At 47.2% G+C, this 18,413-nt stretch overlaps 1 protein-coding gene across 1 annotated transcript; it reads right to left on the bottom strand.

Moving 5' to 3' along the window:
* Positions 1-3,342: 3,342 nt before the first annotated feature.
* Positions 3,343-16,758, bottom strand: LOC130117330 (septin-4-like). The gene is made up of 11 exons (XM_056285539.1): positions 16,713-16,758; positions 12,773-12,862; positions 12,326-12,412; positions 9,555-9,678; positions 7,536-7,670; positions 7,308-7,425; positions 5,548-5,649; positions 4,796-4,892; positions 4,363-4,525; positions 3,551-3,653; positions 3,343-3,414 (listed from the first exon to the last, which is right to left on the bottom strand). Exons 1-11 carry the CDS (start codon positions 16,756-16,758, stop codon positions 3,343-3,345), a joined length of 1,137 nt encoding a protein of 378 aa, XP_056141514.1.
* Between the last annotated feature and the right edge of the window lie 1,655 nt (positions 16,759-18,413).

Genomic DNA, 18,413 nt, shown 5'->3' with positions numbered 1-18,413 from the left:
GCTTCTCCACTGATCAGCTCATAGAGCCAACAACCCGTCATGGTCGAAGAAGGCTTGTTAAAGGTGCTGTACCGACGCTCCTTGAATGGAATGGCTATACTGCTGAGACACCACGGCGCAGTGTGTGGGAGAGATCAAAACGGCCCGTTGATCCAGTCCCTCCTGAGAAGCAACACGATAGCACAAGGGATCACGACTATTGCGCTGTCCCTGAACCGTCTGCACTGGACATGTCCTTGTCATCTGTAGAAGACAGAGACAAAGAGATTGAAGACCTGAGAAAGGACTTGCAGGAGTTGCGTGTCCAGTGAGAGTTTGGGTTACAGCGGTTTGCAGGCTCCGACGCCGACATCCGGTTCTATACCAGGTAACTTTAGGTCCATCTAACTGTTAGTCTAATGTTAGCTAACTGTTTGACAGCAACCATTAACATTGGACATAAATTAAATTATAAAAGTCCTGTCGTCAGTGCAGCCTAATGTTTGTTTACTTTTGTCATTGGGAACCCTGTGCTCCATCCACGAGTTACACTGTGTGACCGCTGACAATGTTTCTATATATTTAACGATGATGCATTGGTGGTTAAAATAGTCTATACATACAAACACCCTATCCGAATGTGGATTTGGGTAACATACGAGATGACAGGACACTTGTCAAAATTAACATGATTTTGGTGACTGTACATGATTTTATTGAGTGTTAATTAATGGCCTAATGTAGGTATGTCTTTTGTGAATAGATTTGCAAGCTATGACCACCTGATGGCGTTTTGGTTTTTGATTGAGCCTAGTCCGGGTCTTGAGCCAAATCAGCTGCCAAGATGAATGAAGTGGTCACACAGGCACGCCCGTCAGCGGTAGGCTATGGTTGGGGATATTCAGGGAGTTGCTAGTGCAACCTTAACTTTACTGTCAGTCATTTATCAGATGCTTTTCATGGTGTTGGTGTTGTTTGCTGGCAAATTCTGTGGCCATCTGTTACTTTGAGCTTTGGGAGCTCCTGCAAAGAACGGGTGTAAAACAGCGCCGTCGATAGACCGGAAACACACAAGCAGTATACAGTCGGCATTTATGGAAACGCCCACAAAACGTCACATCCGTTTATGCCGTGTGGGGGGGGGGGCAAATCATTCAGTTAAGGCGGGTAGACCTGTTGAGGTGGTTGATCTATTACTATTGCCATGATTATTACTATTGATCTTTGCTCACTACCATGCCGAGAAGTTGTTGCGTAGCGTTCTGCACATCAAATAAATTTAAAAATCCCGAAATAATATTTTATATACGGCCGAATAAACTTACAGAACCGGCAAGGAGAACAAAGTGGCTACAGGCTATCAAGGGACAGGATATGTCAGGACATTTATGGGATCCTATCGACATGTGTATGTGTGTAGTCGGCACGTTGGGTTCGTTTTGTGGTGGGTTGTGTTGCGGGGCAGGACCCCGCCCCCTCATTCCGCCGGTGTCGGATGAGGCAGCACACCTGTGTTTTATTTCGTCAGTGAGGGGAGGGATATATTGGGGCTTTCTTTGTTGGCCAGGAGAGAGAGGGACGGAGAGAATGGCTGCTGAGCTCTGAACCAAGGGCTTTACTCGCATCCCGCTGTACAGCAACTAAAAGGAACGTTGGCTTCACAGATCTCCCCAGTTAAAAATGTATTGCGTTGGCCGCCTTGCTGCAGGCTTAAACAACGAAGAAGAGTCTCGCCCGGACTACGTGCCGTCGTTGTTCCCCTGCACCGCAAGGTCCGATGAGGCTTTTCAGTAACCCTGCAGGTTGGCTTCACATCGCAGCGAAATAAATAGATGTCGCACCCTGACATTTTGTGACGTAACACCACCCCCACAAATCCGCAGGTAAAAAAAAAGGTGTGAGCCTCCCGGGACCTGGGATTCTCCAGGTGGCAGTGCGAGTAGATCCCTGTGTGATAGGCTAATAGCGTTGAGTAACGTCGCTGCTACAGTCGAAACTGTGCATGGAATTCGCTCATTTTTGTCTTCCCATGCTAAGACATGCTAGTCTTTTATGTCATGGCGTTAATGGACGTAGGATACCAATATAGGCCGTAGGACGACCTTAGGATACTGATATTAGTCAGTTTGCGTAGTCCTATCTAAGGTTATAGCAAAGTGTCTCTTACCTGGAGACTCAACCTGATAACAAAAACTGTCAGGAAACGACACCTCTGGTCGTTCAGTTGGGTCGTTTGTCCAGCCATGTGTACTGTATGGACAATACGACCCAATACGACTCAGTTTTTCTATATATCGCGCTCTGTCGAGGGGCAGCAGTGACGCTACATAAGCCGCTATGGGTTTAAATACCGCGCTTTTCCAGTCTGGGGGTAAGGATCGTTTTCCCCCACGCTGACTCCGCCCACGCCACGCCCCCAACTATGACTAGACACTGACTATCTATTAGGTAGAATGCGGAAATGATTGTGCAAAGAGTGCATTGGCCGTGTCTGCGGGTGGGAAGCCGGATGTGGGTATGCGTTCTGGTTGCTGCACTAGCGCCTCCTCTGGTCGGTCGGGGCGCCTGTTTGGGGGGGGGGTGATAGCATGATCCTCCCACACGCTACGTCCCCCTGGCGAAACTCTTCACTGTCGGGCGAAAAGAAGCAGCTGGCGACTCCACATGTATCGGAGGAGGCGTGTGGTAGGTAGTCTGCAGCCCTCCCCGGATCGGTAGAGGGGGTGGAGCAGCTACCGGGCGGGACGGCTTGGAAGAGTGGGGGTAATTGGCCGGACACAATTGGGGAGAAAAGGGGGAAATGTCGGGGGAAAAAAATGAAAATGTTTTTTTATTTATTTACATTTTTAGTGTCAAGTATGGCAAGTCCACTTACAAAACCACGTCTTTATTTCGGTTAATGACGAAAAGTACAAAAAAGGTATTCCAGCAGTTTACTTTACATATACAGTTTTTTCTTTTTGACCAGAGTCAACAGTAAATAAGCCTACGTGGCCACTAGGTGACAATATTGCAGTTATCAATATCAATAAAGGTAAAATGATTCATACCTGGGACCCACCTCAGACACCGCTCATGTACTGACCTGATTTAAATAGATTTCTATTAGTGTCAGGGTTTACAGACAACCAGACTGCTGCCAGTTCACAAGATTGATCTTCCTAAAGCTAACTTGTCCCTTTGCCAAAAAAGTGTCTTCGAATAAAATGGTGAACTCGATGCAACTTACTGAAACCCTCAGGGAAATATCTAACGTGAAGGAATCTGGCTACACCTTAATAGTTTTTGTGTTTTTGGGGACCCCTTCTCTACATTCATGCCTGCTCCATTCATTTTCTCCTTCCCCAAAGGACGGTGGTCAGATCAGCAGCCTCCTCTCTGGCCGTGCTGCATCTGGTCCTGGATCCTCTCCAGCACCTCCTGCATCCTCCGCAGCTACCAGAGGGCAGAGAGTGAAATGAGGCAAGGGGAAGACTGAACTTGTAAATGAACGAAGTTGGTGAGTGAACGAATCGGTCGTTGATTAGTGAGTGGGTCACACGCACACACACACACATACGCACACACACACCTCTTCATCTTTTTCCAGGATGAGTCTTTCCTTCTCACCGTCGACGACTGCCAATGGTAGAGGGATATCCAACTCGCTCCCCTGTTGAATCTTGTCACGCAGACTAGCAGGCAGACACACGCACACACACGCACACACACACACACACACACACACACACACACACACACACACACACACACAAATGCACAACTATTAGAGGTATGCCTCAGCACTTCTATCCAAACTTCCGCTTGTGAATTATTTTTTTGGGGGGGGGATTTTTCCCCCTTTTTCTCCCCAATTGTACCCGGCCAATTACCCCACTTTCCAAGCCGTCCCGGTCGCTGCTCCACCCCCTCTGCCAATCTGGGGAGTGCTACAGACTACCACATGCCTCCTACGATACATGTGGAGTTGCCAGCCGCTTCCTTTCACCTGACAGTGAGGAGTTTCGCCAGGGGGATGTAGCGCGTTAGAAGATCACGTTGTTCCCCCTCCCGCCTGAAGAGGCGCCCCGAACCAACCAGAGGAGGCGTTAGTGCAGCGACCAGGACACATACCCACATCCGGCTTCCCACTCTCAGACACGGCCGATTGTGTCTGTAGGGACGCCCGACCAAGCCGGAGGTAACACGGGGATTCGAACCGGAGACCCCCGTATTGGTAGGCAACGGAATAGACCACTACGCTACCCGGACACCTACTTGTAAATAATTTTAAGCAAGAATTTCAATGATTTGAAACAGCCCAATCAAATCAGTCAACCAGCCATACAAACCAAACCTGTCAATCAATCAATCAGCCCGCTCTTCATCCTTCATTCTACCAACCTGCGTCTCCTCTCCCTCACCACCATGCGCGTCATGCTCTGGATGCACTGGGCCCGGTAGTTTTCGTAGTGCGTCTCCCGCGTCATGTCCTTCAGGTCCTGCATGTGGGTCCTCACCAGCATGTTCCTCAGTAGCAGGAAGTCAGAGTGTGCGGGGTTCTCCACTGGACATGCAATGACAGCGGGTCAGACCTCACGGCGACTTCGCCCTACTTCTATTATTAATGCGGACAGTGCAGCTATCCGTTTAACGCCAGTGAAGCGTGTGAGGAGTCGCAAAAAGAAAACCTTTATTCTGAATTTTGTCAAATCTGTTTTGTTCTGTATTGCTGTGTGTTACAAACAATGCCAATGTACCAAAGCAAAGTGTTCTGTGTTTGTGTGTGTGTGTGTGCTCATGCATGCATGTGTGGGTTTGTGTATGCACGTGATACCTTCTACAACACCCCAAGGGTAAAGACGGCCCCTGAACTTGCGACCTTTACTCTCTATTTGAAGATTGCTTCCAATGACTGCAAATGGTACACTGTCCTAGAAAGAAAGGGATAATGTTGGGTTAAAAAACATGTTTGTGAGTGTGTCCGGGTAGCGTAGCGGTCTATCCCTTGCCTACCAATACAGGGATCGCCGGTTCGAATCCCGGTGTTACCTCCGGCTTGGTCAGCCGTCCCTACAGACACAATTGGCCGTGTCTGCGGGTGGGAAGCCGGAGGTGGGTATGTGTCCTGGTCCTGCACTAGCGCCTCCTCTGATTGGTCGTGGCGCCTGTTCAGGGGGCAGGGGGACCTGGGGAGAATAGCGTGATCCTCCCACGTGCTACGCCCCCCCTGGTGAAACTCCTCACTGTCAGGTGAAAAGAAGCGGCTGGCGACTCCACATGTATGGGAGGAGGCATGTGGTAGTCTGCAGCCCTCCCCGGATCGGCAGAGGGGGTGGAGCAGTGACCGGGACGGCTCGGAAAACAGGGTAATTGGCCAAGCACAATTGAGGAGAAAAGGGGGGGGGGCACGTTTGTGCATATAGAGATAGATATGTGAATGTTGAAACGCTAACACAGCCAGAAAGTATTTGCTGTAACTTCTGAACTCTCAACAAGGTTCAGATGAGCGATTCAGCCTCGCCAGGTGAGAGGGTACGATCAGCTTTAATATAATTCTGCTTCGGTAAAGAGAGTGAAGTGAATAACCTTGAGTAGCTGGTCCTGTTGCTTAAACTCCTCGTCCTCATCTGAATCACACTCTGGAAACTGGTAGATTTTGATCCCAAAGTACTCGATCTCCTCACGGATCTGGGCCACACATGAAAAACACATCACATACACAGAGATGATCACTGACAGATCGGCAAGTCTGCAGAGAGAGAGGATTCATGTGTACACCTCTACGGTGCTGCAATATTTTGATGCACAAATACAACATTCTGGATCCATGCATGTTTCAACTTGATAAAAAATGTATAGGTGTAAAAATTATCACCTCTAACTGATTTTGCTTTTGGTTATGCCACCATTCTGCATTTATTGAACTGTTGAGGTGAATTCTGGTCAACTCTGAAGGTGGGATAAAGTCAGCGTTCGACTTAATTGGCTATATTACATATAGATGTAAACAGAAGTATAATTAAGTTTGCTTTATTAATCCCCTTGGGGAAATTCAGTTACTGCAAATGGACCCATCCTAGCTGTGATCTGTGTAGCTAGCAGCAGTGGGCTGCCGCCTTCATGCTGCCCCTGGGGACCAACTCCAGTTCTTTACCTATTGCCTCCATCAGGGGCACAGGCAGGAGTATAAACCCTAACATTCATGTCTTTTTGATGGTGGGGGAAACTGGAGCACCCGGAGAAAACCCACCACAGACAAGGGGAGAACATGCAAACGCCACACAGAGGACGACCTAGGATGACCCCCAAGGTTGGACAATCCCGGGGTTTGAACCCAGGACCTTCTTGCTAGCCCCTTTTCCACCGCCCTGGTGCTGGTGCTGGTGCCTAATCTAGAACCAGTTCCACGTATTTCCACCGAAAAAAAGGCTGGTGCTGATGCCAAAAAAAAGGAAAAACCGGCACGGCACCACAAAATTGCTGGACCAGAAGTTGGAACCTGACATCAGTGGCTATGGGAGGGCCTACCGCAAGAAATTCACTGCTCCTTAACCCTTGGCGCATGTCTATTGATGTTTAGTTTCGCAGTAAAATAAGAAATTCGACGCCATTTTGAGAAAACATGAGCGAAAGCTTCAGTAGAATAATGGAACGAATCACAAGCAATTTCCTGGGAGAAATTACCCCAACTTCTGCTACGTCACCTTCACTTCGATTCTCAAACCTGTCGAAATTCGGGCCGGTTCCACGGGAGAACTGGTTCTGCACCGGCATCATTCTGGTGGAAAAGAGGCTAGCTGTGAGGCAACAGCACTAACCACTGGGCCACCGTGTGGGGTGGCACGGTGGCCCAGTGAAAGAGCGAAAATCATTATGCATCTGAACATGGAAATCAATGTGGCTTTTTAGGGAACTACGTTAGCTTTTAGAAGACTTTTTTTTTTCAGAAAAGTATGATGCAACTACAGCACGATGGCCTCAGCATGTCTTTTGAAATTATAGCAGGCCATTTAAATGTATGTTGGCTGTACCATGTGTCATCTATTTTTGCAATATTCAACATATTTTAAGCGCAAAGCAGTTGGCAAATGGAATCCAAACACACCATTCAATTTTCTGTCTCCCTTAATCTCTAAGGAACAAATTGCCATCATCAGTTTAGAAGGCTATTGTTCAAATAAGGAAAACCAGAGGGTTGACAGAGTTCAGATTTACAGGCCGACGGTCACAAAAACTCTAAGATACAACCACAACCCAGCTGTGCAGCTAAGGCTTTGTGGTTCAGTGGTGGTATATGGAGGTCAGTGATCAGTGGTGTGCGTGTGTGTGTGTCTGTTGTCTCCTACCTTCATCTTCTTCCTGCGCACTTCTGCAGGAGTCAGGCTGTCAGCTTTGGCCAGCACAGGCACTATGTTGACCTTCTCATGCAAGGCCTTCATACACTCCACATCTAAAGGTCGAAGACTTGAAAGGGATACAAACACACACACACAGATAAGTGAGGCCCCTATGATGCGTCTTATTGTGTTATAAAGGCTTGACGTATGTACAGATCAGAAGAGGTGTGAGTCTACCCGTGGCCAAAGGGAGAGATGAAGTAGAGGAGGCAGTGGACTCGGTTATCCTGGATGTTCTTCCTGTTCAGCCCGCTCTCATCTCGGAAGTACTGCTCAAACTGCTGGTCAATGTAGTCCTCGATTTCCTTCCAGCTGCGGTGAAAACAACATAAAATCTATCGATGAGACACACAGGTCAGAGAAGTGAAACTTGTTAGAGTAAGCCATTTCAAAATCTAAAAGAACGTTAAGCTCAATCATCCTCGCTTATTGATATCAGGAAGGTGATCCGAGGGGCCCGAGATATCGATGTCATACATCCAATTCACAGCTGTTGATGCTTGCTCTGAAATTCAGCAGCAGTGCCAATAAATCATTATTGGGTTCACATTACCAGTTAGGCTTTGTACATTTTCCCTTCCAGCGAGGACAAGCGAAGAAGTAACAAGGGTCAGAACAAGTCGGTGGTTGTTTGTCGAGGGCCAAGAGTGTTTTAATTCCCACTGGGGCCACAATGAATGACTGTTTAATTTATTGATCCAGCTATTGATTATTTTTTTTTCAATTATATAGTGTATAAAATGTCAAAAAATAATGACCCATACCCATCATGTTCCTAGAGTCCAGTTAGTCTGACCACTCAGGCTCATGTAGGTTCACCCAACCAAGCCGGAAGTAACACGGGGATTCGAACCGGCGATCCCCATGTTGGTAAGCAACGGAATAGATTGCTACGCTGCCCGGATGCCCCAAGTGGATTAGTTTTTGACAGATTGTTTCAGCATTAATTTGAACTAAACACCATTACAACTTATTTACCAATGAACACAGCGTTTACTACAGTGGGTAATGAACTGGTGCCATCAGCTGCTGCCGTGTTTAACAGGATGGAAACCTACATGCACATAAAGGCCCATGACAGCAAAAGGTTGAGAATGACTATGTTGCCTACAAGAAGTGCCAGAGACAAAGAAAGCAGGGTTAGCAATACATTAAGACAATGTTCTGTTTTCTTCTACTTCTTGAGAATAGAGAACCTTAGACTGACTCAAGAAGACGTCGTGGAGTGGTGGGACGTGACACCGAGGTACACGTGTGTGCAGGTTTTCTTTCCATCCCAACACTATGCTAGCTGATTTAAACGTTTATTTCATGCGTAATCAAGCAACCGGTGAACTAAACTACAAATAAATCGACCGTATAGGCGACCATGTGGCTGACAGAGGGCCATTTGAGTCAAGAAAATGGAGGAAAGCGAAGATGAAGAAAAAAGTTGAGGCAGGAAGGGAAAAAAAAAAAAAACCAACAGAAAATGCCCAAAGTTTTGGGACTGTTTTCAACTAAAACGCAAAGGAAAATGCAGTGGTCTGCAAGCAATGCAAAGCTAAACATGCTTACCACAGCAGCACGGCGTCCATGCTGCAGGAAACAGCCTGACCACACATTTAAGATTTGACTCGACTGGCGCCTCTCTGTACACATGCTCTGCGCTCAAGGCTACCTTACATTAGAAGATGTAATAAAACAGGGATGACACGAGCGACATGGAGGAGAAATGAAGGGGGAAAAATTGCACAAACAGGGAGATATCAAATTACAGTGGGCAACAGAGAGGAAGCAGAGCATAAATTGTAGGCCAGAGTACATTTTATTCTTTTTTGCTGCTCTTAAATGAAACCCTTAAAAGCACTTTTTTTTCCTCTTCAACTAACCTGATTGTCAGAATAATTGACATATTATTCGATTACCAAAATTGTTATTAATGACAGCCCTAGTGTAGTGTTGGGTTGGGAAGAAAACCTGCATAACCACAGCATCCATGGCAAACACCTGAGTATCATCGTCTAATAGGGACGGTGATTCTGGTAAGACAGGCAGCGGGGGATATTTTTGGACAATTCAGACTTGCATCAGCCAAATGTTCTTTCAAGTGTGTCATCCTACGTTGAAAGACAACAAGCTGGCACAGCGGTAGGCTACAGCGAACCATCAGATGCACTTGAACACCCCGAATATGCTGCAAACCTCTTACTTCACCTTTCAGTGTTATTGACAGCATCCCCGAACCCTGGTGTGTCCAAGATGGTGAGCTGTAGTCTGACCCCCTTCTCCTCAATGCCGATAGTGTGTTTGATGATGTCGACCGTTGGAGTGATCCTCTCTACAAACAAGTGAGCACCCACATATACAAATTCAATCACAGAAAACAGACAATTTTTTAGAATAGAATAGAATACACTTTGTCATTGTACATACAACAAAATTCATTCTCTGCATTTAACCCATCCTAGCTGTGTAGCTAAGAGCAGTGGGCAGCTGCAGCAGCTGGGGACCAACTCCAGTTCTTATTTCCATTGCATTGCTCAGGGGCACAGACAGGAGTATTAACCCTAACATGCATGTCTTTTTTTTTAAATTTTTCCCCCCTTTTTCTCCCCAATCATACATGGCCAACTACCCTGCTCTTCCGAGCCATCCCGGTCACTGCTCCACCCTCTGCCGATCCGGGGAGGGCTGCAGACTACCACATGCCTCCTCCGATCTATGTGGAGTCGGCAGCCGCTTCTTTTCCCCTGACAGTGAGGAGTTTTGCCAGGGGGACATAGTGCATGGGAGGATCGCACTATTGTCCCCCAGTTCCCCCTCCTCCCCGAACAGGTGCCCCGACTGACCAGAGGAGGCGCTAGTGCAGCAACCAGGACACATACTCATATCCAGCTTCCCACCCACAGACATGGCCAGTTGTGTCTTTAGGGACTCCCGGACAAGCTAGAGGTAACACGGGGATTCGAACCAGTGATCCCCGTGTTGGTAGGCAACGAAATAAACTGCTATGCTACTCGGATGCCCCACATGCATGTCTTTTTGATGGCGGGAGCACACGGAGGACACCCATGCAGACACGGGGAGAACATGAAAACTCCACACAGACAGGACCTGGGACAGCCTGGGGTTCGAACCCAGAAATTTCTTTTTTTTTTTGTGGCTTCCCCCCCTCCCTTTTCTCCCCAATTGTACTTGGTTGATTACCCCACTCTTCCAGTTGCTGCTCCACCCCCTCTGCTGATCCGAGGAGGGCTGCAGACTACCACATGCCTCCTCCGATACATGTGGAGTCGCCAGCAACCCAGGACGTTTTTACTGTGAGGCACCAGTGCCAACCACAGGGCCACCATGCACAACCATATATGTATGCAAATGCTGCAAAAAAATGGAGGCATCAGTAAAATAAATTTACACTGCTCGAACAATGTAATTTCACAGTCTGACAGAAAAGAACATCTCAAGTACCCTTTTAGTATCTTCTATTTATGTAGCATGTATAGTATCATATAACAATAATGATGATAATAATAATAACGTAATCAACGCGCTAGACCAAGATGGGACATACAAGTACCTAGGAATGAACAAAGGAGATGGCATACAACACTCAACCATGAAGAAGAAGATCCGGAAAGAGTACCACAGGAGAGTGCGTATGGTACTGAAGAGCCAACTCAATGCGGCTAACAACTGAAGCTGTCAACACCCTAGCGATACCTGTAGTGACGTACAGCTTCAACATCATCAATTGGAAACTACATCAAGAGATTAGACACCAGGACAAGAAAGATGCTGACCATGGAGAAGATGCACCACCCGAAAGCAGACGTCGACAGGCTGTACCTACCAAGAGCTTCAGGAGGACGAGACCTAGTCCAACTCGAACTGACCTTCAAGACTAATACTATCGTGCTGGATGTACACGTGACAAAAACAGATGACTCACTCCTCCAAATAGTAAAACATCAGATCTACTCCATCAATAATTCAAGAAAGAGCTCGATGTCCCAGAAACCCCACCGACAGAAAATGAGGCAACTACCATCTACGCCAAACAAGTGAAGCAGAAGGCAAAACACCATGGCCGGCAGCAACTGAAAAGAACCTGGGAGGACAAAGCAATGCATGGGAAGTACCCAAAAAGAATGAAAGATGCAGATGTGGACCAACGAAAGACACACCAGTGGCTGAGGAGCACCAGGCTGAAAGCAGAGACGGTGGGAGGGCCTGATAATCGCTGCACAAGACCAGAGCCTGGCAACCAGATCCTATCACCATCGCATCATCAAAGATGGAACAGACCCAGAATGCAGAATCTGTGGAATGTACGAAGAAACCATCGATCACATTGTCTCAGGCTGCCCGGAACTGGCAAAGACCGAGTACATATACAGGCACGACAAGGCCGCAGCATACCTGCACTGGAAGATCTGCAGGAGTTACAAGATCAAGATGACTGAGAAGTGGTACGAACATCAGCCAAAAACAGTCATTGAAAACAATGATGTCACCATCCTCTGGGACATGCCCATCCACACTGACAGAGAGAGATAAAAGCCAACAAGCCCGACATCGTTATCAAGGACAGGAAGGAAAAGAGGTGCATGCTCATCAACATGGCAAAACCATCTGAAAAAAAAACACCTCAGTGAAAGTCACAGAGAAGCTGACCAAGTACAAAGAGCTGGAGATTGAAATCAACAGGATGTGGGGAATGAAGACCGAAACAACACCATTGGTCATCGGAGCTCTAGGACTCATGAAGAAGGGAATGGAAAAGTTCACCAACCGTATCCCAGGCAACATCAACATCCATGCAGTCCACAAGATCGCCCTACTCAGAACAGCCCACATATTAGACGAGTACTGTCAATCAAGTGACATCTGTCCTATAGTGCCTCAGGGCCATAGCTTGGATCCGGCTCTACAGGATGTAAAACAGGAAACATGAAAGAAATAATAATAACAATAACCTTTCTAACCTTCAGCATTAAGAACCTTCCTGTCTTTGTAGAGGTCTGTGAGGAACAGACTGTTGACAAGGGTAGATTTACCCAGACCAGACTCTCCTAGATAGAAAGAGAGAGAGATATCATATTACACCTTTCAATTAAGTTTTTTCGTTCTGCACTGATCAGGTTTTTTTTTGCACTCTGTCAATTTGTAGACTGCTCTAATATCAACAACAATAACTTTATTGGTGTTTGTGTGATATATATATATATATTATCACTTTTGCTACGAGTTTCCTTAAATCCCATTTACGCACTATATTCTCCTTATGGGGCAATACTGATTTTAATTGGAGTCGACAAGTCAGCGCATCTTACAGACAGTATGAGAGATAATGCAGCATTCTCATTCAGAAAATGGCAACTGTCCAACCAGTTCACATTATCCCTTGTATGCAACAAATCAGGCGGACTCACCTGCTACCATTAGTGTAAAGATGAAGCCCTTCTTCACGGTCTTTCGGTGCACCTGGTTGGGCAGCGTGGCAAAGCCAACATATTCTTTATCTTGATCCTGCAGACAACACAGACACACTATGTTTTTCTACATGGTAACATGATTAAGAGTCCATTCATACCAGAAGAGATGGTAGTGTTTAGTCACAGCACAAATTCCTTAGTCAAACATATTTCAGGGGAAACAAATATTTTGAAATCATTGACCCGATCTAATCAAATTCCTGCATGCTTTACTTAGCAAAGTACATTGTCTCAAATTTGTAATGTCCTGGGTGTCTGGGTGGCGTGGCGGTCTCTTCCATTGCCTACCAACACGGGGATCGCTGGTTCGAATCCCCGTGTTACCTCCGGCTTGGTTGGGCATCCCTACAGACACAATTGGCCGTGTCTGTGAGTGGGAAGCCGGATGTGGGTATGAGCCCTGGTTGCTACATTAGCACCTCCTCTGGTCGGTCATGGTGCCGGTTCGGGGGGGGGGGGGGGAATAGCGTGATCCTCCCACACGCTACGTCCCCCTGGCGAAACTCCTCACTGTCAGGTGAAAAGAAGCAGCTGGTGACTTCACATGTTATCGGAGGAGGCATGTGGTAGTCTGCAGCCCTCCCCGGATCAGCAGAGGGGGTGGAGCAGCGACTGAAACACCTCAGAAGAGTGGGGTAATTGGCCAAGTACTACTACTACTACTACTATTTCGGCTGTTCCCGTTAGGGGTCGCCACAGCGGATCATCCGTTTCCATCTCTTCCTGTCCTCTGCATCTTTCTCTGTCACACCAGCCACCTGCATGTCCTCCCTCACCACATCCATAAGGGTAGAGGCTAGTTCCCATCGATGCAGAGAACGGTCAACTGAGCATGTGCAAGTACTCGTTGCCTCCGTTGTTTGGGTAGGTTAGGGTTAGGGTGGGGTTAGGGTTAAAGTTAGCTAATCAGATGCAGAGTAGGGGTGGGTCTTCCTAGAATCCTAGTGCCTGGATGCTACGCGGGGCGTGTGGAGGCATGGTAGAGGCATTTCGCGCATGCTCAGTTGACCGTTCTGTACTCCATTTCCGTTCTCTGCATCGATGGGAACTAGCCTCTACCCATCCATAAACCTCCTCTTTGACCGTCCTCTTTTCCTCTTCCCTGGCAGCTCGGTAATTGGCCAAATACAACTGGGAGAAAGGGGGGGGGGGATTTGTAATGTCCTATTTGAATTTTCACACACACACTTTCTGCTGAGCATAATATTTAACCTGTAGCAGATTTACAACAATGCATTGACATTGTATGCTAAATGGTAACCACAGTGATAGTAGTCACAGTGGCAAAAAATGTCATTGGTGTTATTAGCATTGTTGCTTTTCTATAATGGTGTAACGAAACCAGTCTGGCTGCCCCTTCCTATAACACACACACACCTCTGGAGAGTCATAGGGGTCAAAACGTCCCCACGGGCTGTGCGGTCGGGAGGCAGGGCTGAGCGGTGAGTCCAGAGACTCCTGGGAGATGAGCTGCCTCCTCAGAGCCAGCGGCTGGAACCCCGCCTCCAAACTCAGACGGCTCGGCTTCCGAGGGGCTGTTGGAGAGCCAACAGGGTTGCAAGGGATTGGACGCGGGAGAGGGGGCATCCCAGGATGGGTGGGCAGCCATCCGGTGGGTCCCCAACCGGGTCCCTCGGTATCCCGGTCGACAGCTGGCATCTGACGGCTGGCTGCAAGGTGCTGTTCCCCAGGGTGGGGAGCGGGAGGCAAGTCCCTCATGGCGTAGGGAAGCTCAGTGCCCTGCTGGTCCTCGATGGAAAGGCTGGAAAGCTGGATAAGAAGGTAGGAAATAGAACATGTTTGGGCAAGGCTGCACATCCATGAGTCGTTGCTCTCAGTATTAGAGAATACTGAGCAATATACAACAGTTACAATATAATTCACCATATCCAACTCTTCACATAACTAACATCTGACCAGAGAGCCCCAAAATGATGCTTTGTACATAATGTCCAGTGAAAGAGCCATACTGAATGGACGTTTAAATGGCAAATATGGCTAATTAGCCATGAGCCTTTCTCTGTGTGTAACGGGAGATTTTAGGCCTTTAGGACCTTCATGAATAAAAAATGGCTCCAATAACACCACGGTCATGGTTGCCTTTATGCATGCTCAATAATCCAGGTTAAGAAATCACGGAAAGTTGAATCAGTTCATCTGGACACAACATGCCACGGTGATGAAACATTTCTCTCTATAAACTTCATGTCCAGATGAACTGATTCAACTTTCTGTCACGGTCATGGTTATTTTTAAATGGGGCCAAACATGCTGGACGAATTTATGCTACTATGGTATTCAAATTTGTTTTAGATTAAAAAAAAAAAGTCATCCAAATTGCAAATCTTCTTTTTTTTTTTTGGATCCCCCTTTTCCCCTCAATTGTATCCGGCCAATTACCCCACTCTTCCGAGCCGTCCTGGTCGCTGCTCCACCCCCTCTGCTGATCCGCGGAGGGCTGCAGACTACCACATACCTCCTCCGATGCATGTCGACAATCCGCCGATCCCCAGGCAACAGAATATACCGCCATGCCACCCGCACGCCCTCCAAATGGCAAATCTTATCACACTTCTCTTGTGATTTCTTCATATTGGTCTTATTGATAATACTGTCATGTGATATTGAGGAAGGCTCAATATAACCAGGATTAACAGAACCTTGTGCATGGAGTGCACAACGCAAAAAGCCTACCTGCTGTATCCTTGCTAAAATAACACATTTATCTTTTTTGGATGTGAATAATGTGCCACTGTAATCTACTGAGGCGTGCTCTTTGTAAGTGGCGTTTCTAAAGCATGCACACCCTATTGTAGTGACTGGCTGTACCATTTCTCTGCCAATAAGCCTTGACCGGTGATCCCATTACAGCAGCGGAAAGGCCTGCATCAATCTGTTTAGGCGCGCTGGCAGAGCATGGATGAGCAGACACGGTCGGGAGACTGACTACAGACTGAGGACCGGGCCATCTGACGCTGTGGGCTGGGAGGCCCAGACACTTCTGGTTGCACCTTGCAGCCAGATAGCATCGACAATAGGCGTTTCTCATATGTGCTGTGGATCTTCCCGTGTGGCGCAGGTCTGACAGCTAGTAGATGGAGTTATCCATCAGCATTAGACTTTCTCTAACATCAGATCTAGCCTCACATTACTGACATTATTCTCAAGGCTTACAAAGGACATAGTAGTGGAGGGGAGTCCTCATTATTAGCCTGACCAGTGTTTGCCTGGCGTCCCTCTCCACCTGTCAGCTCTCATTACCCACTGTTTGCACCAGGCTTAACCCAGCTTTTAATTCCCCTCGTCTCTATCAAGGAGGGGGTGGGAGATTTAACACACACACATACACACACATATACACACACATATACACACACACACACACACACACACACACACACACACACACACACACACACACACACACACACACACTATAAATACCATCACTATACAGACTATTCTAGAAAAAAAAATTGCCAAGCCGAGACTCCTACCTCCTTTTCTGAACAAGCTGCGAGTATGAGAGGAAAGGGGGGGGGAAAGTAGATAGCATTAATTTCGGACAGCAACGGTCAACACACAAACAGTGCCCTGGAATCGTGAAACCACTTAAAATGTTGTTTTCGTCTGTGGAAAACACATGTGAGAATACGCAAGAATAACAGTGGCTGTCAGATTGGCCCAATCAGATTTATTCACACAACGACTCGTGACACCAACTGTGGCGCTCCACTAACACGGCGCAAATTAAACCGAGTAAAATGTCACCTGGGTAGACTGATTTTCCTTCACTAAAACAGACCACGGGTTGTGTGTGTGTGTGTGTGTGTGTGTGTGGTAGAGTTTCTGAATATTACGACTTATCATGACTTACCCTTTCTGCTGCTGCGGAACCTGACGGGTGAAGACATGCGCTCCATGAAACGACGAGGGACGGCTCCGTCCATTCACACACGGCCACTTCGCCTTGACTACAATTGGCTGGTTTGGTGTTATGCCGTAATACGCACCCCCTGCCGTGAACTGCACCCCCTTATTAAGCCGCGTGAAACGTCACCCGTGTGGTGTTGCGATTATAACGGAGGTATGTTTCCGCACAACGTGGTGTCGTGGAATATGGAAGGTGTTCGTTATTATCCGTTATGAATTACGATATGTCACTCGGTTCAAAGTGTGAAGCAATTCGCCTTAATATCGCAACCAAACTGGGGGGGGGGTGTAACTTTTACAACGTTACAATTTCATTTAGCAGACGCTCTTATCCAAAGCGACGTGCATCTGCGAGTTAATACAACACAAGCAAGGATCTAGTCAGGGGACAAGTGCAAAAAAAAAAACTAGGTTCAAGTCCCAAATAACTCACATTTTAATTCTTTGTGAAGGGAATAGAAGATAGTCGGTTATTTACACTCTTTCGAAGAATGTAAATAATTGATGTTCTTCTCAATACAAAAGCCTTAAAACACGTAATTCATAATAAATAAGAAATAAAGGAACAAATAACATGCTCCTAAAACTATTAACTGTTGAAAACATTCCAAAATAATGATGTAACCTATTTTTCTGGACTTAGCCTGTTAGTGATTTTAAGTTCCTGTTATAAGCTGTTGCCACAGTATATGCATTGAGCTCTTATTTTGAAGGCTGAAGAGAGAGCGGAAGTGCTGTACGCAGCGTTGTTGCTGTGGAGTTCTGTTGGGGGAAGAATCCAAATAAAGTGGTCCTCGTGCGAAAGTGGAACCTCCGTATTTGTTATTTTATAGTTTCATACAGTATAGGTGACATCTACAAACCCTCGGTTACAATGACATAATAATGAAAAAAATAAATAAAGCGAGGGATTTTCAGTGGAATACATTATATTTTTCCTTGTTTTCATCCTTACCGTCATCGTGATGTATATCGTCATGTAGCAGATATCTGCTACAGCTACAAAGAGATTCAGCGAAGGGCGAATATCAAAAACAAGAAAAAGTGACATTCCCCAAAGGCTTCAAAATATTGTAGCGAATTCAGCGGGCAGTCCGGGAACCGTCGCCGCAGTCGGGACGCGAACCCGTATCTCCAACTCTGCAAGCGACAACATTAACAAGTCGAGCGGTTAGCGATGTCTCCTGCGGTGCGGGCGATACGGGTTCGCGTCTCGGCCGCGGCAGTTCCTGTGGTTGCCCCACCCCCCCCCCCCCCGAATTCGCTACATTGGTGTCAGAAGTGGGATGGTGTATAGTCCGCGGTGGTGTAGCGGTCTAAGCGTCGGCTTTGTGTCGATGCAGTTGCCCACTGGGGACCGGGGTACGCGCCCCAGTCTCGTCAGATCCGACTATGGCCGGACTCGATGAAGCAGCAATAATTGGCAGCGCTGTCTTCGGGAGGGGGCGGAGTCGGCCTGTGTTCGTCACATGAATGCGTCTCTGGGTATGTCGGAAAAAGCAGTAGTTCGGCCTGGAGTCGCCTTGTCACGGAAGTGGCGATGCGTCTCCTTCAAGACTGCCGGCCGGAGAGATGCAGTTGGCGAACGCATGCAGTCCGAGTGTAGGTGTTTGAACTAAAATAGGGAGCGACTGGCCACTAAATT

Source organism: Lampris incognitus, chromosome 8 (genome assembly GCF_029633865.1).
Source record: "Lampris incognitus isolate fLamInc1 chromosome 8, fLamInc1.hap2, whole genome shotgun sequence".
Taxonomy (NCBI): Eukaryota; Metazoa; Chordata; class Actinopteri; order Lampriformes; family Lampridae; genus Lampris; species Lampris incognitus.
The sequence above is the reverse complement of the archived record's forward strand: the minus strand, read 5'-3'. Positions and strand labels throughout refer to the sequence as shown.